The sequence below is a fragment of the Canis aureus genome, chromosome 22 (genome assembly GCF_053574225.1).
Source record: "Canis aureus isolate CA01 chromosome 22, VMU_Caureus_v.1.0, whole genome shotgun sequence".
NCBI classification, from domain to species: Eukaryota; Metazoa; Chordata; class Mammalia; order Carnivora; family Canidae; genus Canis; species Canis aureus.
In genome coordinates this window covers 23,701,897-23,725,165 of record NC_135632.1, presented here as the reverse complement: position 1 = coordinate 23,725,165, position 23,269 = coordinate 23,701,897, and the positions used below count along the sequence as shown (strand labels likewise).

General features: G+C 38.5%; 1 protein-coding gene across 4 annotated transcripts in view; it reads right to left on the bottom strand.

Annotated features, from left to right (window-relative positions):
- Positions 1 to 23,269, bottom strand: part of CPNE4 (copine 4) — a 462,790-nt gene that overhangs the window by 327,940 nt on the left and 111,581 nt on the right. For 3 of the 4 annotated variants that reach the window (XM_077865181.1, XM_077865182.1, XM_077865184.1), the window contains exon 2: positions 144 to 324. In XM_077865181.1, coding sequence (XP_077721307.1) covers positions 144 to 324 — 181 coding nt within the window. Of the gene's footprint in view, positions 1 to 143; positions 325 to 788; positions 811 to 23,269 lie in introns of those variants that run through there. The other variant, XM_077865180.1, reaches the window with a different exon arrangement.

Sequence of the window (23,269 nt, the reverse complement as noted above, 5' to 3'; positions counted from 1 at the left end):
ATGGTACAAACAGAAATACAGTCATATTCAGTTCAAGAATTTTCCTTCTCATCAAAATAAACCACTTGAAGACAGGAAATGCAAAAATATTTTTGAATCAATCCCCCAGTCATGCTTCTGTCCATTTCCTTGGACATGCCTACCTCAAACCACTGCCCGTGGGACTGCATTTTGAGGATGACACAGGGGTCTGGTTTGGAAAGAGCATCTCTGTCAGAAATGCCTTTGCATGCCACACGCAGCTCAACTTTGGTCAGGCAGGGGCTGTTAAAGATTCCCAGCGTATTGGCAGCTGACTCATAAATGTTGCTCATCTTCTTCATTCTGTTTTAGGCAAGAAAAAGGGAAAAAGGTCAATCACCATGGTTATTTGTCAAAGGAGAAAGCCTTCCAATTACCTTTCAAGATATTGTTCAACAAACAATTTCAAATCCTGAATGTATTTATTATTTCACTTTCCACCATCGTGGGACAGTTCCAGTGAAACAAACAAATGAACAAACAGAACCAAAGAAATGACAAGAACCCCCACAGGTGCTGGTGTGCTTGGCTAAGGCTACTTTTCTATATGCTTTGCATGCATTAGCACAGTAAAATTTTCAGTTTGTGAAATAAAATTAATGAATTACTGTAAACTGTAATCCAGCTCTACATTAAGTGCATGGTTTGTGGGAAATTTTACAGATTTATTGGCTAATCAATTTAATCACAGTTCAAGTTTCTAAGACTCCCTAAAAATCCAGTTCTTCTCTTCCTTCTATGTGATGACACAGAGAATGGTTTCCTACCTGAAAACACTGTCCAAAAATCCCTTTCCTAACCCTGGCCCACCCTCTCCAGATGCCAACCACCTCCAGGAAAGAGACCCAGAATCTGATTTTCTGCCCCAAATGTGGAAGTCCATCCTCAGCTTTCTTCCCTTTTACCTGCCACATTAGAATTCAGAACCCAAAGGGGGAAGTAGGGGTGCCTGGGTGGCTCAGTTGGTAAAGCGTCTGCCTTAGGCTTAGGTCATGATCCCAGGGTTCTGGGATAGAGCTCGGAGTTGGGCCACCTGCTCAGTGGGGAATCTGCTTCTCCCTCTGCCCCAACCCCATCTCTCTCTTTTTCTCTCAAATAAATAATCTTTAAAATGGGGGGGGGGGGTAAGGGGAAGACAGGAAAGACATGGCCTCTGATTCTGAATTCATGGCAAAAGCAGCCACAATAAGCATTGTAGGCCCCTTCCCATCTCCACATGATAACCTTTACAGTAACACTTTGTATCACGGAGGCCTGGACTATGGGGATCCCCCTGAGGTCACCAACACTCTCCTCCTTCTCTGAGGAGGACTGGACCTGTAATGACATTGGAAGATTCTCTCAGAAGTGAAATTCAATATCCTCCTCATGGAATTCAGTTCCTTGTAGATTCCCTAGGAAAATGGCAATGACTTCCTCAATCTCACATAGTATCAGGGCCCTAGAGTGGAATTTCTTCATCTGCAAAGTGAGGGTGATCCCTCTCTTCCCTCCCTTCTCCATAAATATTCAGTGAGTTTCCCCTTGGTACTAAGCACCATACTATGTTCAAGTACACAATACCATCTCTTTCATAAGGTGATAGGTGTGCCTCAGCATTACACACTACACACACTACACACACACACACACATACACCAAATGGTCTCTCCAAACTTAGCTGCTAGCTCCATGCCAAAACCAAGCCTTTTCCAATCTGACAATGCCACTCTCTCATGGCAGATATCGCCCAACCTTCTCTCCCAATGCCTTCACAAAGATCTCCACTCTTGCTTTCCATTGTTCTTTCCCTTTCGTTCCTTCCTTCTTTCTTTTCTATTTTCTCTCTCTTCTCCTTCCTTCCTCCCCTCCTTTTTTTTTTCCCATTCCAACTCTCCAGTGCCCTATTTATCTAATTATTGTGAACATAGGTTTTTCCCTATAAATACTGAAGGGAAATTGTAGTGACTGCCACAAAGTTATGTCCTCAAATAGGAATGGACAAGCTATGTCCTCTGTGTCAAATCTGGCTCACCCCCTGTTTGGGTAAGTAAAGTTTTACTGGAACACAAGTGAACTCACTCATTTATGTACTGTGTGTGGTTGCTTTCACTACAACTGCAGAATTGAGTAGTTGCAACAGAGACTGAATGGCCTGCAAAGCTTAAAATATTTACCATACGGCCCTCTTTAGAAAATGTTTTCCAAGCTCTACTCTTAAATATCAGGTAAGGGCAGTTTACAGTTGGGAAAAAGTTGCAATTCTACTTTAGTATCTGTTATGGGGTCAGTTTGAGGATGAAACTTGCTCTATGCTCAACCATACTGAACATTAACAGGTATTTGAGGACATTCTTCTCTACATATGGGAAAAATCAGCACAGAAAGAACTGGCACCTTACCCATGTCACACAATTATTCTAATCACAGAGCTAGGGCCAGAATGCCTGTTTTCTAGCCCCTAGCCCAGTGGTATTTTTAACACATGTAATATCTTTAGCCAGAGAATTATTTGAATCTATCAAGGAACAGTGGATAAAATATCCCTGATTTATTTCAACCTCCAGACAGAATCATACTTTCCTTCTATTTTTGAATAATTTTTTCTTAGAGAATCTATTTTTAGAGCAATTTTGCATTCACAGCAAAATTGAGATGGTACAGAGATTTACCATATGACCCCCTTTTCCCACACCTGCATATTCTCCCCATCATCAAAGTACCCAAGAGTATATCTGTTACAATTGATGAACCTACACTGACACATTATTGTCAACCAAAGTCCGTAGTTTATATTAGGGTTCACTCTTGGTATTGTCCATTCTACAGGTGTAGACAAACATATAATGGCACGTAGCTACCATCATAGTATCCTACAGAGTAGTTTCATTGCCCTAAAAATCCTCTTTGTTTTGCCTAGTCATCCCTCCCTTCCCCATTACCCCTGGCAACCACTGATCTTTTTACTGTCTCCATAGTTTTGCCTTTCCCCAGAATGTCATATAGTTGGAATCATAAAGTGTATAGCCTTTTCAGATTGGCTCCTTTCATCCCTCTGCTTTCTTGACCCATTGACTCTTTCTATAGAACACAAGCTTTTTCTACAGAATGAGACATCTTCTCCAATGTCTAGTCTTAATTATGAGGTATAATGGAAAAAAAGATTTCATCAAGGAGACATAGAGTTCCTTCTAGGTTCAAATTCCAGCTTCTCCACTCACTAAGCATGTGACCGTGAGCAGGGTACTTAATTTCTCTCATAGTTATACCTGTCCTGAAGAGTTACTATGATGAGCAGATAAAATAATGTATGTAAGGTGATTAGCACTGTGCCAGGTATAAAGTAGCTGCTCCAAAAGTGGAGCTATTATTATTATAATCTGACTGCTCTCAACATTAAATAATTCATTTTCCCACGGCCAACTGGAACTCTTTTAGAATTCCCACTATTACTTTAAGATCAGAGTTTTACTAGACCCTTTAAATGTATTGTCTTTCCAGCCCACACCTTCCAGGCATAGCACCCTCCACTGAAGCACACAGCCACCTCTCAGATCAGTAGCTTGAAGATTAATACACATTAACTGATAACTCTCACACAATCACAAGGCAGTTAGTAAAACAATGGTAACAATCTCATCACATGTGCCAAAAGCTGTCCAAAATTTTTTAACTATTAAGCTTCGTAAAATATGCACATAATTTATGTATATAATTATTAATGATATATCCTATAAGTGTACATAGTATTCAGAGTTATTTATTAGTTGGTAGAAAATTTAAATAGTTTATAAATGAATAAACAAATGAAATGGGGCCCATGCTCAGAGGTTTTTCTTTTTTTTCACCAATGAGGTACATGATCCAGAAATTTTATGAATCATTCCTTTAGGCAATGGGAAACACTTGGAAGATTTAAAGCTGGGAAAATGGACATGAGGAAATAAGCATTTGATAAAGACCAATATGGTATCAATATGATGGTTGGACTGAAGAAGAGAAAAAGTCAGAGATTATCTAAAGGCAGCTATGCTGGTCATTACCCTTCCTCATTGATTCTTCTCCCTTCTTCTCCTGCTTAGGGACCTAAAAGGCTGGCCTCTTTTGACTGCCAGCTCATTGTTGGCTACTTTCCTATTGTTATGGTCTGAATATTTGTGTGCCACCCCAAATTCAGACATTGAAATCCTAACCTCCAAAGGTGATAGTATTAGTAGTTGGGGACATTGGGGTGATAAGGTCATGAGGGTGGAATCCTTATGAATGAAATTGGTACTTTTATAAAACAGATTCCACAGAGCTCCTTAGGCCTTTCCACCATGTGAAGATACAATGAGAAGTCAGTAACCCAGAAGAGGACCCTCACCTGACCATGCTGATCTTGAAGGCCACCCTAATATTGAACTTTCAGACTCCAGAACTGTGAGAAATAAATTTCCATTGTTTGTAAGCCAAATCTATGGTGCTTTTTTTGCACCATAGATAGAAGCTTAGACAAAGACTTTTTTTTGCACCATAGATAGAAGCTTAGACAAAGACTTTTTTTTGCACCATAGATAGAAGCTTAGACAAAGACACCTGTTGGGTTGAAGGGAGGCAGAGCCAGAGAAGGGAGGAAGGAGAAAAGAATAGATTTCTTCCTAGATCCTACCTTGTCCCTTAGCAGTGGCAAGTCCCTACATGACTCTGGTACTGTCAGGCAATTCTGTCTCCAAGGTTCTAACTCTCACTGTACTTTGGTAATACTGTTTCCTCCTTTTGCTTCATCACATCTATGGGTAGTATTAGCTTCCTACAAGTCTTAAGTTGGGCATCATAGAGGCAGAGCCTAAAAAAGGAATCTAGATGCATTTGATTAACTGAACAGAGGATAGAAAGTGAAGGAAACAAGAAGGTAGTCTCAGCAGAGGTCCAGCTTCAGCACGGTTCCAAGGAGGGCTCTCTAGCATGGAATGTGCCATGGGTTTGTTCACCTTAAGTAAAGAGGTCTGGCCTGTTATAACCCAGGTCAGTCAGTCTTGCTTGGGTAGAGAAAGCATAACTTCTTAATTTTGGTACTCACGCCCCTGGCTGAGAGCAGTCAATTCTTCAGAAAAGGGATAGCTATAAGCCAATAATGGCCAACTCTCATCACTTTTGGGGGATGGATCTACTAAATTGATAAAGGGATTTGGGCAGAGTATCAACACGTCTATTTCACCACAGTAGTTACTCTCTGGAGATTATATATATATATATATAATTTTACTTTATTTTTTTCCTTTAGGTCATACACTATGCCCCACAGCATCTTCAATAATGTTCATCTTGATAATGTTTGTAGACTGGTGATGAAACCAATATAAACCTTCAATTCAAATGAGGGGTGGGGAATAGAGTATAGGAGAGAAATATAGAGATGGTAAAGATAGATCTCCTAACTTTTCACAATTATGCCTAGGTCCTAGCTTACCTTCATGTGCACGCACAAATGAAAGCCCTGACCAGATATCCTGGAGTTCATGAGTTCTCCAGCTGCCCACAGAGAACAGTAGCCCTGACCTTGACTTTGGAGGTGGTGCATAGGCCAGTGAAGTCAAATTGTTTGGCTTTGGTCCAGCTGAAGCTCACCACTGAAAGGTGATCACAAAATATGGCTCTGTCAGCGAGTGATCAGCTACCTCCAGCTCCAGATAAGTGAAGTAAACAACTAATTTCACACTCTGTTAGAGAACAGGATTAATATGACCAGATTATCAATACATTTTCTGAGGCCTATTTAAATCCTCTTTGTTGCCTTTCACACAATACCCTGGTTTCACAGAGACTAATGTCTGCTGAGAATTATTTTGATGAAAGCTGACTTTTGGCCAATTTTAGAAGCAAATTATAATTGTCCTTTCACTCAGATAATTTAAGTTACAAAAAAAAAAAAAAAGAAAAAGAAAGAAACACCAACTCCACCACTTCAGCATATCCACACACTCTCTAACAGGACAAACTGATCCTGAAACTTAATTAGGTTCTGAATGAGTTGCAAACAACGCCAAGACAATAGAGAGCTCAAGAGAGAAAAGAATCAGCTTGAGTTCACAGGGGAACCAATTGAGCAGAACTTGTCTTAAAACTGTGTTAAGAATAAGTGCATAATCACTGTTCTGCTTGCTTTGGCATTATTTGGCCTTTTTAAATGTCACAGCATATCCAGGGAAGGCTAGTGTGCATCTGGATGTCTCTATCGCACCATCACACAACATTTCCATCTCTATTCAAGAACTATGTATGGAGCAGCTGCTATGTGCCTTGTGCTGTGCTGAAATCTGGAGGTACTGAGCATTCATTCATTCATTCAGTTGAAGATAAACCAGGTGTTATTCCACTCTGACTCATTAATTTATTTCCTATTCAACATTCCTTGATTTACTTTTAATGGAGAATAATACTCAGAGTGCCTGGCTGGCTCAGTCGTAGAGCATGCGACTATTGATCTTGAGGTTGTAAGTTCAAGTCTCACTTTGGGTGTAGAGATTACTTAAAAATCTTAAAAAAAAAAAAATCTACTCAGGTGGCAAGCACTGTGAGGAACACGTAAAGGATGGAGACATAAATAAGGCAATCCATCTTTCTGAGGGTCCATATTGACTTTGATAGGATCATGAATCACCTAGGGACCTTGTTAAAATATAGTTCCTATTTCAAGAGTCTGGGGTGGGGCTTCAGATTCTGCTCTGGGTCGCTGATCCTACTAGCCTTTGGACCACACTTTGAGTAGCAAAGTTGTTGCATATAAACTAAGCATTTATAAAATAAGACAAACTGTTCCACAGGTTGTTTATCTTAAGATCAGATATTCACAAAAGAGATGCAGAAAGGCACAGAGAATAAGAGTGTGAAGCATTAGAGATAAGAGTACTCATTAGATGGAGTACTACTCATTTGTGGGACTATGGGCAAGTTACTTGGATCCTCTATGCCTCAGTTTTATCATGCGTAAAACAGGATAATAAAAGTCCTTATCTTGTAGAGTTGTCTTGAGAATTAAATGAATTAATCCACAAAACTCCTCAGAAGAGGAACTTCTCTCCCCCTTATCTACAGTGAGCATTCAATAAATGCAAACCATTACTGTCCTTTTTAGAAATTATACAGTAAGTTCAGGTAACATTTATCAAGCTCTTCTGTATCTGCCAAGCACTCGGCATGAAGTCATCCAATCCTCAGGAAAATCCTTCACTTGATCCCCAGAAGAATCCCATGGTCAGGGCTGTTAGGATGCCCATTTCCCAGGAAAGAGACCACAGCATTGAGAAGTGAAACAATTGCATGTGGCTATTTAGGCACAGAGTAGGACAAGGATTTGAACCCAGAACTCCACATCTAGAATTGGGGCTTTTATCCATTCTGCTACACCTGCCTCCCTGTGGGACAGCTACTTAGGAAGACTTAAAACAAGCATAAGACACTTCCCCAAATTTTCTTGACCCACCTGGTTCCTCTAAATGTCAGACTGCAGCTGCCCCTCCCTCCTTCTGTCTACTCCACAAAACCTGCCTCACCCTTCTCTCTCAGGCTTCTAAGCTTTTAGATCTTTTTTTTCTTCTTCTTTCATAGAGAGTCCTTTATTTTGTAAATTAATCTACCCTCTAGGTTTCTCTCCTCTCACAACTTTAATCATTACTTACCCTGTCAGCTCCCACTTTGGCAGTACAAACACCGAATCTTCCCAAGAGGGTGGGAAAGGAAGAAAAGCTGTGAATATTTATATTTTCTATCCTCATCAAGCATATCATTTTCTATAAATCTCTTTTAAAAATAACTTGTTTGCCTAGCCACTAATGTTAACTATACTAATAACCAACTACATATATACTGTTTCATTTAATCCTTGAGACAATCTCTTAAAACAGGAATTGTTAGTCCTATGCTACAGACATAAAAAATGAGATTCATGGTGGTTAAGTAACCTGCCCCAAAGTCATAGCTGGTAAGTGAGAGAACCAGGAATTAAGCCTCAGTCTAATGGACTCCCAAACCTACATATTTGAACATTTCTTATAAAATGATTTACATTCTTCATTTGCTTAACAATTACTTTCTTTCTAGATGATGCAAAGGCAAATTTCAACCCTGTTCCAATCATATATCTCTAAGGCACAGTGTATGCATTAATGAGCTTGTGCTCTAACAGTCTTTAAAAATTCACTTTTCTTTTTTCCCTTACACTCAGGCAGCTCAAGTCATTTTTGCAACTCTGTCACAGTAGCCTAACCCAGCAAGCTGAGAAGTCTGGGAACCCAGTGTCCCTACTCTGATGGTTTCAAACACTGAGCATTTGCTGGATTATGGATGCCCCCAGCAAACCGATATAAAAAACCATGTGAACCACAAAGGGCCATGGTTGAATAAGATTCAAAAATGACAATATGTGTACATGAATGTTTTTCTAGAATATACTATGCCAAATCACTCAAGTGCAGTAAATTATTACTTCAGTCATTTCCTGAGCTTTCTAATTTGAGACAACGGAGGGACTAAAAGAAAAAATCCAGCAGAGATGCTATTTCCTGAAAAACAGCTTTCCTGGGAAAATGTGTATAAGGAATCAGATATATTGATGTTCTAGGAAATTTCAGGCTCACATTTTTGTCTCTAACAGTGAGTCATACAGATGAGATTTTTTTCTAGAAAGCAATTATGTCCATTGCATCACATTCATATTAATTTTATAGCACTCAAATGTCACCCAGTTTTAGGAAAAGAAGTGGATGTATAAATTTAACTGGATAATTATAAAGGCTGATAGAAACCTTTAGAAGTAAAACTTGAACAAAATATCAAAGGAAATCACATGAATGACTATCTCTTCCATGTCACAGTCCTCCTTTTCCTATCATACCAACTATAGTTCCTGAAGGAGAAAGAGCAAATTCAGTGTTGTTCTTTATTATTTTGGCACTGAAATAATTTCCTCCTGTTTCTCAGGCAACTACATTTACCCAGTAGAAACATCAAATCCCAGTCTTACTTTGTTCAGTTATTTTCCCTTTTTAATATAATCATAGGTTCGATTCTTCCATTAATGTCATGTTAACAGGAAGCTGGGGGCTCACAAAATGGATTTGGGTCTTCTGGTCTCATACATGTAGCTAAATTTAAAGGGAAAATGGAGCAAGACTACTTTTATATTCAACAGGAGAAACTAAGACAGCATATGAAGTCAGAAGCCAATTTCCTTGCAAAAGCATGATAACCGATCCACTGATGATCCCTTATCTACTCCTACACCTTCTCATTTAAGACTTGCTTCTGCTTTCAATGACATCCTAGCATTTATATGCTTTTGCTTAGTTGGAAGAGGAAAATATGATGCACTTTGGGAAAAAAAGAAGGGGTTAAGTAGATGACTAGGTGTAAAAGGAAATACAACCTGCAGTTCAGCTCTGCTCAACAGAAATATGTGTAATTATAGAAATGTTTTATATCTATGCTGTCCAATACAGCATACCTACTGAGCACTTCAACTGTGGTTACTGCTGTTGAGAAAGTGAGCTTTTAATTTTATTTCATCTTAATTTAAATTTAAAAAGCCACCTGTGGCTAGTGGCTATCATAATTGACATGTACTAGACATGTATTAGACACACTGTATTACACTACTATTCATAGATTTCTTTTCTCTTTTTTTTTTGTTTCTCCTGAAGACTAAAGCTAAATGGTATTGCTCAAAAATACTTCCCACTATAAATGCAATATCTAAGACCTCACCTTAAAGTGATTCATTAAACAGGACTCTTTTACAAGAGAAATTCAGCTGCCCACTATTTGGTGGAGACAGGATGTGGAAGTGCTGAAAGGACTTAACAGGTCCAAGTTTGGCTCACAGGCTTTCCTCAAGCGCTATTCCAGCTGACTGCCTGTGTTACTGCATGGAAAGAGTGTATAATTAATGATGGTTGCCACCCACATGCATGGCAGGGGTAAGTGGCAGCCTGTGGCTCTTCTACTGGTACTAGGATAGACCTTAAGGAAAATACTGGGGTGAGGATCTCCTTAGAACTTCTTTCTAATGTGGCATTACCTTTAAGTCTGATGTGTAATGTTTCTACTAAAAGTTTCAAAATAGCAGAACATAAGCTTTTTGGTAAATGGCCTTGCTAGAGCAGCTACAGATAAAAACAAAGGAGAGACAAGAATTAGATAGAAATAGCATGTGAACTGAGTATGGTTTTTTTTTTTTTTTTTTTTTTTGGGAGTGGAGAACTGCTTGATAGGGAGGACATTTTGAAAAATAATATCATATCTGTCTCAGAGATAGTCATATGACCAGCCCTCATGGACACATGGGTGATACTTTGGGGAAGAGGAAAGCCATGGTGCATGTGGAAGAAGTGGTATCTGCATGTCAGCATTCACACATGGACACACACACACACACATATTCTCTCTCTTTCTCTCTCTCAAACTTTCAGAGGACCAGACTGAAAGGTAGGATAGCTTTTACATACAATGTGAGAAATATATATTCATTGGAATTATTTTATTCTATTTTTTAAAAGATTTTATTTATTTATTCATGAGAGAGAGAGAGGGAGAGAGAGAGAGAGAGAGAGAAAGGCACAGGCAGAGGGAGAAGCAGGCTCCATATAGGGAGCCCGACATGTGACTTGATCCCAGGTCTCCAGGATCAGGCCCTGGGCTGAAGGCGGTGCTAAACCACTGACCCACCCAGGGTGCCCCATTGGAATTATTTTTAAAGGAAACAATCTCTCCACTAGCGCAGAGAAACTCTAGGGGTCCTCTGGTAGCAGGAGGGGATGGTCAAATTGATCAAGTCTATGTACCTGGGCAAGGCTTTATGGGAGACATTATTAGATGAGGAAGAAATTTGAAAGATGCCATGTGTGTGGCAGCTGAGAGTTCTGTGGATTTCCAATCCTCACCAAATGTGAGAAGAATCTGAGCACAGGAAAATCTGCAGGCTCCAGTGTGGGCAGAGACAGACCAGAGAAACAAGTTCTACACATAAAATAATAACAGCCACAGTGATACCAATTATAGCAACTGTTCTTGAATACTTATGTGTCCAGCACTGTGCTCAATGCTTTCAGTCCATCACATTTAATGTTATTCAATGGTTATATTGTTTCAATGGTTATAAAAGGGAACTTGATATTATTTTAATTTTACAGTTGAAAAAACTAAGATTCAGAAAATCTAAGTAAATAACTAGATCACATTACCAAAAGCTGGAAGAAGCAGGATTCAATTAGATTTTTTAAACCTTAACTCCAAAGTTCAGGATTTTTCTTCCATAATTATTGTTGTACACCTTAAGATCCAGGTTTAGATTCTAGTTCTATTTGAGTCCCTCGATGCTGGAAGTCCTAGAGTGTTATATCTCATTCATTCATTTATTCATAAAATATTTACTGAACACTTCAAGTATGTGCTGGAAACCATGCTGGGTACTGGGAGATACAAAGATGAAAAGACCGGATCACTACATTCAAGGAACTCACAGGCAAATGGGGAAGTAGATAAGCAGATATTTCTAATAGATTAATTTGCCTATCATGCCTTCTGCCATATTTCCATTAAGATAGCCATGGAGAAACTCAGAAGCTCACAATAGCACTAGAAAGAAAAAAAAGTAGCCAGGGGAAATTTCCTCTGGCTGTTTTCTACAGAGCACTCTGCTATGGAACTATTGTTCTACTGTATGAGGTATTAATAGGTAGTCACAAAAGAAGTAACTGGAAGATTTTATAACATAAAGTAGTTTCATTACATGGAAGTTTTTTGTCATTAGTACGTGAATGTGCTCTGTGAATCTCCAAAAAAAGGAGATAGGTATGGTGTATAAAGTTTCAAACTTACGTAGTCACAGAAAACTTTCAATGGAATACATCCAGAGATAAAGGATTAGCACAAAAGAAAAACAAAACCAAAGTTTGGAAAAATGAGGTTAAAGGGCAATAAATAGAGGCATATTGCATTTAGGCGTAATTTGTTTCCCATGGGAAGTATGGTAATTGGGGGGGCCTAGACAAGAAAGGATCAGTGAGTGCAGTGTGGAAAGCACTGTCTTTCATGCACCAAACTACACAGAAGAATGGACTCTGAACTTCTGGCTGAGTCAGAGAGCTCTGGCCACAGTCTGACCAACCTATTCCAATAAATACCAACTGAGCTCACCAACTTTAGCCAGTACTAGATATCAAGGTGACCTTTAGACACTCTGATGAGAGGTGGAAGTTAATACTGAGTGGATAGTGAGGAGGATTAATGACACTCCACTTAGATTGCCTACTGGTAAATGCCAGATTGGGCAGATTTTTTTCCCAACCAACTCTGAATGAGTAACCAGAAAATAACAGGAACAGTGATTACATGTGATCTAAGGAAAGGATGGGGATAACTAAACTGTGGTCCATTCATTTGAAGGGGGCCAAGGGCAGAATGCTCCAAAAGGGCAAAACAGGCTGCCCTGTGCTGAGCTGAAGGCAATTGACACTCTGCAGGCACAAGAGAAACTTTTGCTCCTTAACCACATGGAAAGATCTGAATTAGGGGTCTCTTCCAGAATAAGGGCAGCAGAGATAAAGTTTATCTGAATGACCCATCTGTATGGCAAGGCAAATATCTGCTCTTCTTATTGCCCTGTGAATCATATTCTCTCCCTCTGAAGTCCCACAGCCCTACCCTTTCCTCCCTAGTTCAGGATGACATATATACTTCATTTTGCCTGTCTTTGGAATTTCCATGTCTTTGTGGATTCCCCCTATGTACAAAATTAAATTTGACTTTCTCAGGTTAATCTGTCTCATGTCTATTCGATTCTCAGTCCAGCTAGAAGGACCTTTGAAGGGGACAGAAAATTCTTGCTCCCGACACCACATAGCAACAAAACTGAAGGACCTATTTTGATACATATCAGCATGGATGAATCTCCTAGACACAGTGTTGAAAAAAATATGCCAGATACAAAAGAGTACATGCTGTCTGGTCCCAATTATATCAAGTTCAAAAACAGACCCAAATACATTATAATGATAGAAATCAGAATAATGGTTACCTTTTGTGGAGGGAATGATGAGAGGGATACAAAAGAGGCTTCTAGGATGCAGAAATATTCTACATCTTGATTTGAGTGTGGATTTTTTGGTAAAAATTCATGGAGCTGTATACTTATGATGTGAACTCTATGTTTGTTGCACTTGGATAAAATTTTACTTAAAAAATAATAGATGGTATACATAAGACCAACATATTTAATATGAAGTTAAACTTCCCTTCCTAAAGGACTGAGAACCTTAGATTACCTTTAAAATCTAACTAGGTGATCCTTTTAAAGGAAACTATACTAAGTAAATGAATAGATAACCAAGTGAATGAGTGAATGTATGGGTAAAGAAAAATAGACAAACTCCAATTAAGAGAAAGTGGGGATGATAATTATGAGACAAAATAGATTCTAAGGAAACAAACCTTAAGTGAGATAAAAAGAATTATTTCTCTAATTTTCCCAAATCTAGATTCATTGTAATTTATTCCTCATTGCAATCAGCAACTACTAGGTTTGCAGGGGTGCTTGCCAAATTGTTAAACCCAAATTTGGTCACTCCCCTGCTCAACATCCTTCTGTGGTACATAAATTCTGCAGGCTAAAGTCCACATTTCTCATCTTAGAATCACTGACTTTTCCTATCTGCCCATCAAGTATACTATTTACTCTCCAGTCAACTTTAAACTGCTCTATTCTCACTCACTACTCTTTATCACTCATTCAAGTCTTTTTTGTCTATTGGAATGCCCATGGAATTATATTATGTTTATCACACAAAAAAGTCCTGATCACTTAGGCCTCCTTCATGGCCCCATTTTAATCCCCTGATAAAGTTTTCATGACTACAACAATACTCATTAGTCACGCCTTAATTTGTGTTCCTGTGGTCCCCTCACATCAATTATCACCTACGTGTTACAACTATAAGCTATCATGATCCTGGTAGGTAGGGACCAAGGACTGTTCAACAAAAGATGAAAGCAGGATAGACTGGGGGTGAAGCCTCCTCCGCTAGCTGATGACAGGCTGAAGCTCCTCAGTATTTAAAATGTGTGGCACCAGAAGCTGATAAAGAGATCTCTAGAATCAGAAATAGGGACTCAGGTAGCCAGCCAGGCCCTCAAAATGCCAGATGACTTAGAAATGTAACAAGTACAATCTACTCTGTCATCTTAGAACTAAATATTACATCAGTGTGAGACTCTAAAGCATCCTATCCCAGAGGGCACATCACTTCCATTCTCCTTCCCTCTCTCTCCCTGCATTAAGCTTTTCACTAATACAGCCTGAGACATATTTACACAGTACAGGGCTGAAACAAAAAAATCATGGAGAGTGAGTAACCCAACGATCACAACAAAGGTTTCTTGCTCATGCCTGGGGTACTGACATCACTGTGCCCACATAGTTCATACTCATGGGGCTGCACCAAAGGGCAATAATTTCAATACTGACACTTTTGCCTCTGCATCTCAGAAATCAAATTTTCAAAGAAGAAATGATGTTACTTCTGGGTAGAATTCAATTTAGCCCTACCCAATTCATTCCTACTTCCACCACTACTGGACTAGAACAATTGAGCACATTCCCTAAACTCAGATCCCTCAGGCTCTAGTCTTTATGTTTGTCTATTTCACTGGAGCAAGAAGCCTAGGAAGCAAGCACAGCAAATTCTTTTAATCCTAGACCACTGGAAGAGATGCTCTTAATCAGGAAAACTCTCCTTTCACCCCTAAGATTCCTAAAATTCAACCTGACAACCAATTATCGTGCCTAATACTCTATTACATTCTACGAGGAGCACTGAAATACTAAGACATGATCACTGCCTTTGAAGAACTGTCAGTTTGACTAAGTAGATATTTTTTCATGGAAGACACTATAGCATGACATTTAAATATGTCACTAAAAAGTACACTTTTTAGTCAGACATCCTGGTCTGAACCCTGGATCTATAACTTACTAACCCTATAACTATAGAGGAGATGTACTTGGTTTCCTCATCTGCAAAATGGAACTAATAGAAGGATCTATCTTAGCATTATTGAGGGTTCAGGGAGCAATAATGCAGATATAGACCAGAGATTAAGTGCTAAATAATTGCTATGGTATCAATATTAATGTGAAAACTATTTCTGCAAGTACAATATGATGAATCGCTAAAGTAATTAGCAAGGACAAGACAAATGATAAAACTCAGAAAAGAAACATTTCGGTCTAAAGTGTAGCAAAGAAAGATGAAAATCCATGCTTATCAAAAAGTCTTCTTTATGCCAAGGTGCACTGAACCATCACTACATCATCTATAAAATGGAAGAGACAGGTCTAAAGCTAAACCCAAAGGACTGATCTGAATTTGGAGAGGCTTAGAAAAGAAGAAGGGAAATGTCAATGTATATGTCCAGTCATCAAAAAAATGGCAAGAACATAGAAGTAGCATGCTGTGTCTGGAGGTCATGAGATGCTCAAATGGATAAAAATATCACCTGTGTGGTGCATGATAGATTTGGAAGTGTTAGGAACCAAAGATTTGACTCTGTGTCTTGGCTCTGAGATTTCTTAGTTGTGACATAACTTTTCTGAGCCTTAGCATTCTCATTCTGAAAAAGAAAATTAATATAGCTACCTCCCAGGGCTATCATGAAGATTAGAGCACATGATAGACATAAATGAACCAAGCATAATAACAACACAGGAGATTCTGGTTTCATTTCTCCTATCCTATGGTCCAGAATATAGCAAATGCCCAATGTTCTCCATACTCAAGTGTCAGATCATTGGAGAGAGTTATGATTTATAGATCAATCATTATTATAAATCAAGATTCCAAACTAAAAGTTCATGTTAAGTTATTCATGTATTTTGGTTTGGGTCAAAAACTTAAAACAAATAGGTTCAATTTATACTTGTTCATCAGATGTGTGAAATTTTTTGGCAAATTCTGTAAAATAGCTAGCTTTGGGAGCAGTTAAAAATTAGCTAACTTCATTCCTACTTGAAAGTCAAAGTTTAGGGATGCCTAGGTGGCTCAGTGGTTGAGCATCTGCCTTCGACTCATGTCATGATCCCTGGATCCTGGGATCAAGTCCCACATCAGGTTCCCCATGGGGAGCCTGCTTCTCCCTCTGCCTATGTCTTTGCCTCTCTCTGTGTCTCTCATGAATAAATAATTTTTTTTAAAAAAAGCAAAATGTTTTTTAATTTAAAAGCCTGCTGTAAGTAACCTGGCTCTTTTGTGCTAATAGTAGGACTGAAGAAGCATAGATAAAAAGGTGTGTGTGGGGGGATGGGGGGTGGTATAAAAATCTCATCAATATTCCATGTGCTCCTTTAGCACTCTTGCAGTTAGGCAGAGCCATGTGACTGTTTTGAGTAGCACTGCACTTTAGGAAGAAGTACAGAAGAGTTAGTGCATGTCCTTTAGCAGTTCTTCCCCTTGTCATGTTGATCAAAAAAGCCTTTTAGTGAGATACTGGAGTGACAATATCAAAGCACCTGGAGATATCAAATCAACACTAAAAGACAGTAGCCACAGAGAAATATCTGGACTTAAAAAGGAATTTATATAAGTAAGAAATAAACCTTTGGTGTGTTAGGCATTGACATTTGGTCTTGTTGCTACAACATAAACCTAATCTATCCTGATCAATGCGATATCCATGTCAATTTCTTTTCTTCACTCAAAATGTATGAATGTAGTAGGGTTTAATTAAAAAGAAATTGAAAGAAAAAGTAAATGAGAATGTGTACTTGAGAATATGTACTATCAGAGAAAAGCATCACTCTTTAGGAATGTAGACATGATTTACTACTGACTCTGATTGCCAGACCTATCTCCTAGACTCAGTTAAGGGTATTCCAGAGTAAGTCATCTATAATGAAAACTATAATGACAATCTATAACAACAACTGAGTGTTCTACCAGTGGCTATTCCTAGAATGGCTTTGAAGTAGAAGAAACTCTTGAAATTCAATCCTTACTTTTCATTAATCCATCCCTCAAATTCCACTTCCCTATAACTAGCTACTAAGTACCTGTCCTCCCAGCATTGCAGGGACACTGTCCATTATTTATGACTTCTCCAGGAAGAATTAATTTTCTGTCCATGAGTTTTATCTCTTATGCCTTACATAAGTTGTCAGCCACGTCTTAAAATACAATTTACAGTTTTCTTTTATATAAAATTTTTCAGAAATTAAAGAAATTCAAGTTCATGGTTTAAAAATGGGAACTATTAAGAAAGCATAAGGAAACAAAAACCAAAAAAAAAAAAAAAAAAAGGAAACAAAAACCATTTGTAATTTCATCACCCAGACTTTAAAAACTATTATTATTTTGGCATATTTTATTACAACCATTTTTATGTTTATGAATTTTAAACAGAATCAGAATCTTACTAGCTTTTTGTAGTGCTTTTTTTTAAACACAGTGATTCAATAATATCATCCAGTGCTCATCACAACCAATGCACTCCTTAATCCCCATCACCTATTAGCCCATCCCCCCACACCCTTCCCTCTGGTAACTTTTTGTATTGCTTTTTTAACCTAAAGGTATATTAAAGAGTATATCCCATTGTCATAAGTTTTTATAAACTGAGTTTTAATAACTAATATTCCATTATATTGACATGTTAAATTCATTTAAAAACTCAGAACAAATAGGCTCAATTATAATTTAGACTGGTTCATTAGACATGTGGCATTTTGCTCCCAAAATGATGTTCTTTAAAGATATTCCAACAGACTTACATATATATATATCAGTGTCACAAAGTCCAGGTTTACTCCAGACATCAGCTTCATAAAATTATATAGTACCATTCCTTAAAGCAATCTGAAACTTTTGCTTTTTGATCACTGAAGTGAAATTGGGACCATTTCGCTTGTGAGAAGCTGAAAGAAATGTAGAGAACCCAATAGGACCATAGAGGGGTCTAGTAAAAAGATGTCTTAAGTAGATGAGTGGCTTGTGCCAGCCAAGTGCCAGGCCCTAAGGAAAAGGATTCTCATTTTTTTCCAACCTTTTCTTTCTAATTCTCCTCTCTACACCAAGAGTCAGACCCAGAGGCAGAGGACAAAAACACTAAGGGGCCAGATGGCTGCTTCTATTCTCTCAATCTAAATAACCAAAGGGACCCTCCTGACTCTCACATGGTCCAGCTCAATTCAATAGAGTAGGAGACTAGATAGGGATTTGGGTCTATGGTCCACCTGGTGATAGGATTGATTTGCAGTGTCCTCCACATATTACATGTTCCCTGGGGACTGGCCAAGGACACTGGGAAAAAAAAAAAAAAGTCCTGAACCCATCTCATTAGAACACAATAACAAATAGCCACATGACATGTCCTATTTCCCTTTCATCCGTTAAGTCCTCATTTGTCCTACCCCCTGAACAGCCATTCATCTCCATCCTCACCCCAACTTCCAATCCCCCACCTCCTAACTTTGCAACTTCATTTTACTTGGAATGCCCCTTACTCTTTCAACACACACATCACAATTTCAACTGAAAGATCACCTACTCCAAGAAGTTGACCAGAGATAGCCCTAGGTTAAGTTGGTTGCCCCTCCTCACCACTCTCATAATACTTAGGGTTCATCACTGCACTAGTAAGTAGCTCATTTGATTAAAGTCATTGATTAATTTGCCTGCTTTCATCCACAAAACTGTAAGCTTCATGAAGGCACAGGTCCCCAACCCCCCATCTTTCCATGTGTAAATCCCCATCAGTTGGCACGTCACATAAAAAATAAACTATTAAATGCAAAAAAAGGTTCTGCTTGAGAGGAAAAAAAAAAGATTTTTTTTACCCTTCTACTTGAATAGCAAAAATATATCTTTAGGGATGGGGGAGAAAAAAATGGGAAGAGGAAGAAGAAAAAATATATTCTTATAATGTGCCCAATGTTATTCTAAAGTACATACATATGTAAGTGGGGCTCTTGCATCAACCACCCAAAGCATGTACTAAGACACTCAACAATGTATAGAATGCAAAACCTTAAGACTATTTGAGCAATTTCCCCAGGGTCACATAGCAAATGTGCACTTGAGCTAATAGACAAGCATAGGCATTCTGACTTTAGGTGATTCATCACCATGTTATCCTACATTTGTTCATAATTTCAGGGAATCTAGGGACATTTGACATGTTTTCTACCTGTCTGGTCAGGAAAGTAAAGAAGTCAAAAATAGGTCTGATCCTTTTATATCTGTAGATGGAGTAAGAAAGAGACTAGTAGAATGTAATAGTCTTCAGATTGTAGGAAATTTCATCTCTAAGTGGCATCCCAGTGCTAAGGAGATTTGCTCAGTTCTGGGGGGTTTCAATAGCAAGTAAACTATTTAATGAAAGAGGGAAAATAATTAGATATCACAGCAGTTAATTATTAGTAGCAAAAATTCTATGATCTATCTAATTGGATTTTTAAAAATACATACACACACAATTACAACTTATTGTATCCAAATTAAATGTTGTTTAATGCAATTTTTAAAAGGTAAATAAGAAGATAGCTAACTAGCCTGAAATGTAGGTTGTCTCCTCTAGGATCTAGAATCAACCATGGAGAATCTTTAGAAATAAGAGGCAGGTATGGATTACAGGTATTAATTTTAAAAACTGTGAGAAGCCCCAAGGGGGACAGGATGAAAAAAAAATTGTTTTGTCTGCTTCTCCCCCAAGTTAGCATGTGACAAGCACTGAAAAAGAAGGACACTTAGCTATTAAATATTTGTTGATTTGAAGCAGAACTACCAGAATAGATGTACCAAGAATTTTAAATGAGTAATAATAATAATGATATTTATAACAAATATATTTTAAAAGATCTGATTAATAACATAAAAGAATTATAATAAGAAGAAACAATTGGAGTTGTTACAGGATAAAAACAAAACAAAACAAAACAAAACAAAAACATGACTAAAACGAGAAGGTTTTTGAGGAGGGGTAAGAAGAGGAGAAACCAGAGAAGGAAGCTGACATTCCTGGGTCTCTATGGACCTTCCCTTGGAGAAGCACACCCTGATTGTAGGTGTAGCCTTTTTAAGCAAGAATTAAACTATTTTAAAGCTCATATCTGTAAATCTCACTAGGCAAAATGCCTGGGACTGTTAATCCCATTCCTTGAAACTCAGTCTCCCAATTTTGAATGAGAAATTTTCCATTTCTTTCCTGTTATCTAAAATCCCTTTACTACTCTACAGAAAGGCAATTATTTAAGTCAGGAGTTAAAGGATGGGTCTTAAAGCACACAAGAGAAAGAGGAAACAGCACACGGAGAAAATAGAGAAGGTTGGGCAAAGGAATGGAGGTTGAGGTGGTAAGAGGTTGAGGTTGAAGTGGTGGGAGGTGAGGGCACAGCACTGAGTGATCCATGTGATTAGAGATGGTAGAGAAGAGAGAGCAGACTGAACTGAAGTACTGGGCATGCCTTGCAACTAACAAGAGCTAGGGTCATTTACTGAACATTTATTAGGTTTCAGCAATTTTGCCTCACAATTTACTTTCTATATTAAATCTTTTCTTTTTTTCTCATTGAAATCTCACAACAAACTTACAGGCATTTATTATTCCTATTTTACAGATGGAGAAACTGAAGCACAGAGAATCTTATTTCTTTTTATTTTATCTTTTTAAGATTTTATTTACTTATTCATGAGAGACACAGAGACAGAGGCAGAGACAGAGGCAGAGGGAGAAGCAGGCTCCCTGTGGGGAGCCTAATATGGGACTCAATCCCAGGACCCTGGGATCACACCCGGAGCCAAAGACAGATGCTCAACCGCTGAGCCACCCAGGTGTCCTGAGAATCTTATTTCCTTGTTTGCTTTTTAGTTATTTTATTTGCTTTTCAAAGGATCATGTAGCTGTCTGATCTAAAATCTTGTTTGCTTCCAATTGTGCTGACCAAAATACAAAAGTGGTCATTTAACTCCCTTCTCTATAATCCTTTAGGGGATGGACTCCAGCACTTTCAGGATTAAGAACAAGTTCCACAGAACCCTTCTCTCACCATATTCCACCAAGTGCCTTTCCCTCCATCCACTGCAATGACTTGTTATTTGCTACACATTCACAGGGCTCAATCAGAACCCAAGACATCTCATTGTCATTGGTGAATTATTCATCTGGTTCAGAGCCCAGACTGGGTGCTCTCCTAGGTCAAGGGTGTGTCCTATTTGTATTTTTATCCCATTGCCATGTACAATGACTGATTCAAAATGAGGGCTTAATCAATGTTTGTTGAAGGGATAAATGAATGGATCAATCAATCAAATCATCTTTGTGTTCCCCTATGCAAAGCAATCCTCCAAAAAATATTCAACAAGATAGTTTATCCCCTGATCTGGACATTAACTAGAGTTTCATTTTTCTTTGCCTGTCCCCACTCTCCACCTCCCCAACATGATTTCCTGGCTTTGTCTTTGTAGCAGGAGGTAGAAGTAGGTAGTTAGGTTATGTCTGAGAGATTGCTCATTCAAGAACAACCTTGCAAACAGGCAAGAAAAGTAATTTCTTTTTCTTTTCTGTTTGCATTCTTGACACCATTTAGCTTTATGCAAAAATATGTAAAAACCACTCAAATACATATTAGACACATGCATAGGATAAAAGCCTGGAAGAAAATATATTATGATGTTAATATCAATTTATTTCAGAGTCATGGGATTACAGGTGATTTTAATCTTCAGTGTTGTACATTTTGGAATTTTCTAAATTGTAGATAACAAACATGCATATATTACTTTTATAACAAAAACACAGTAAGGATTATGCTTTAAAGCATTAAGCAAACTCTGTAGATATGAATTTCTGTAGTATAATATTGATGTTCAAAATCTACAATAGGTACATATTAATTATACATACCATATCAGTGAATTAAAGTATAGATAACTGAAAACCTAGTCTGCTTTTGTAAAAAAAAAATTGTTTGCAGATAAAAATTGGATTGTATTTAACACAAAAGTTTAGTGATTCATGCTTTAAATATATTAGGCTATGAAACCTATGGGCATTTCATCATGAAAGCAGTCCAAACTTATTCAAAGGAATAAGCCTTTCAAGCCAGTGACCCCCACAGCCCTTTTTCCTTTACCATTCAACAATTTGAGTTGCCCATCTGTTACAGACAAGGGTCTTAAAGGGCAACAGCATCCTAGCAGTGACTGTCCACAGCAAGCATTCCAAGCCTACCTCAAGACTTAAAGCCGTGTCCAAGCAGGTGTGCCTAAGGCGTGATCACCATGAGGAAATAAAAGCTGTGTCCGGCCCAGGCCTGCATTTGGCCATGCTTGTTAAGGCACACATCCTGGAGTGATTACTTGGCTGTCCACACTCACTCCAGGCCAGATTGAAACAGATGGAAGAGCCAGAGGAAGCTGTCATCTGAGAAGCTTTTGTTTCCCTGACACCCATGTCAGAATGTGGAAAATGAAGAGAATGAGCAGCAGCTGGCTGCTCCAGCATCGAAGCCTGGCTTCTGGTATTGACAGTGAGTAACGAGGCCCTGGATGCAGTCCAGTGGAGACAGTCAATCCTAGCATTAGCTGAGGGAAAGCAGAGCTAGGGAGTCTTCCAAATGATGGCTGCAAAGAAAGTCATTCTGATTTCTACTGTCCATCAAATGAGCCTTCAAGAGACAGAAGACTCCCTCTGCCTCTGGGATGGTTAAGATTTTTAAGTTCAGCCATACTTTTATGTCATATATCTTGCCACCCTCTCATTTCTTTGCCAATCACCAGCACCCAACTTGTCCTCACATACTATAAAAAGATTTGCTATGTCCTGGAAAATACCAATGAGTTCATGGCAGCATTTAGTCAGTATTCATTCATGTGTGCCTGATAAGAATCATAGATATAATAACCTTAGTACAAATACTAAGCTCACCAGGGACCAGAAATCCCCATACAGACCAAGAAATGAATGACTTTTGGTACCATCTAGGTCTCTGTGTTCCTTTATATCATCATTGCATCAGTCCACAGGTGTTGACTGAGAACGCAGTAAAAGAGAGAAAGTCTCTGCTCTCATGGAGTTTTAGAGCACCAACCTCAATTAGTAGAATAAGATCTTGAGTCTGTTGTTCAATAAATTGTCATTGTCAGCATCACCAGGAAGCCACCCTTGACAGTATTCCAAACCAACTTAAATTTCCTGTCTCATCCCTCCTGTATTTTAATTATCTGTTCACCCTCCTGTCTCCTCC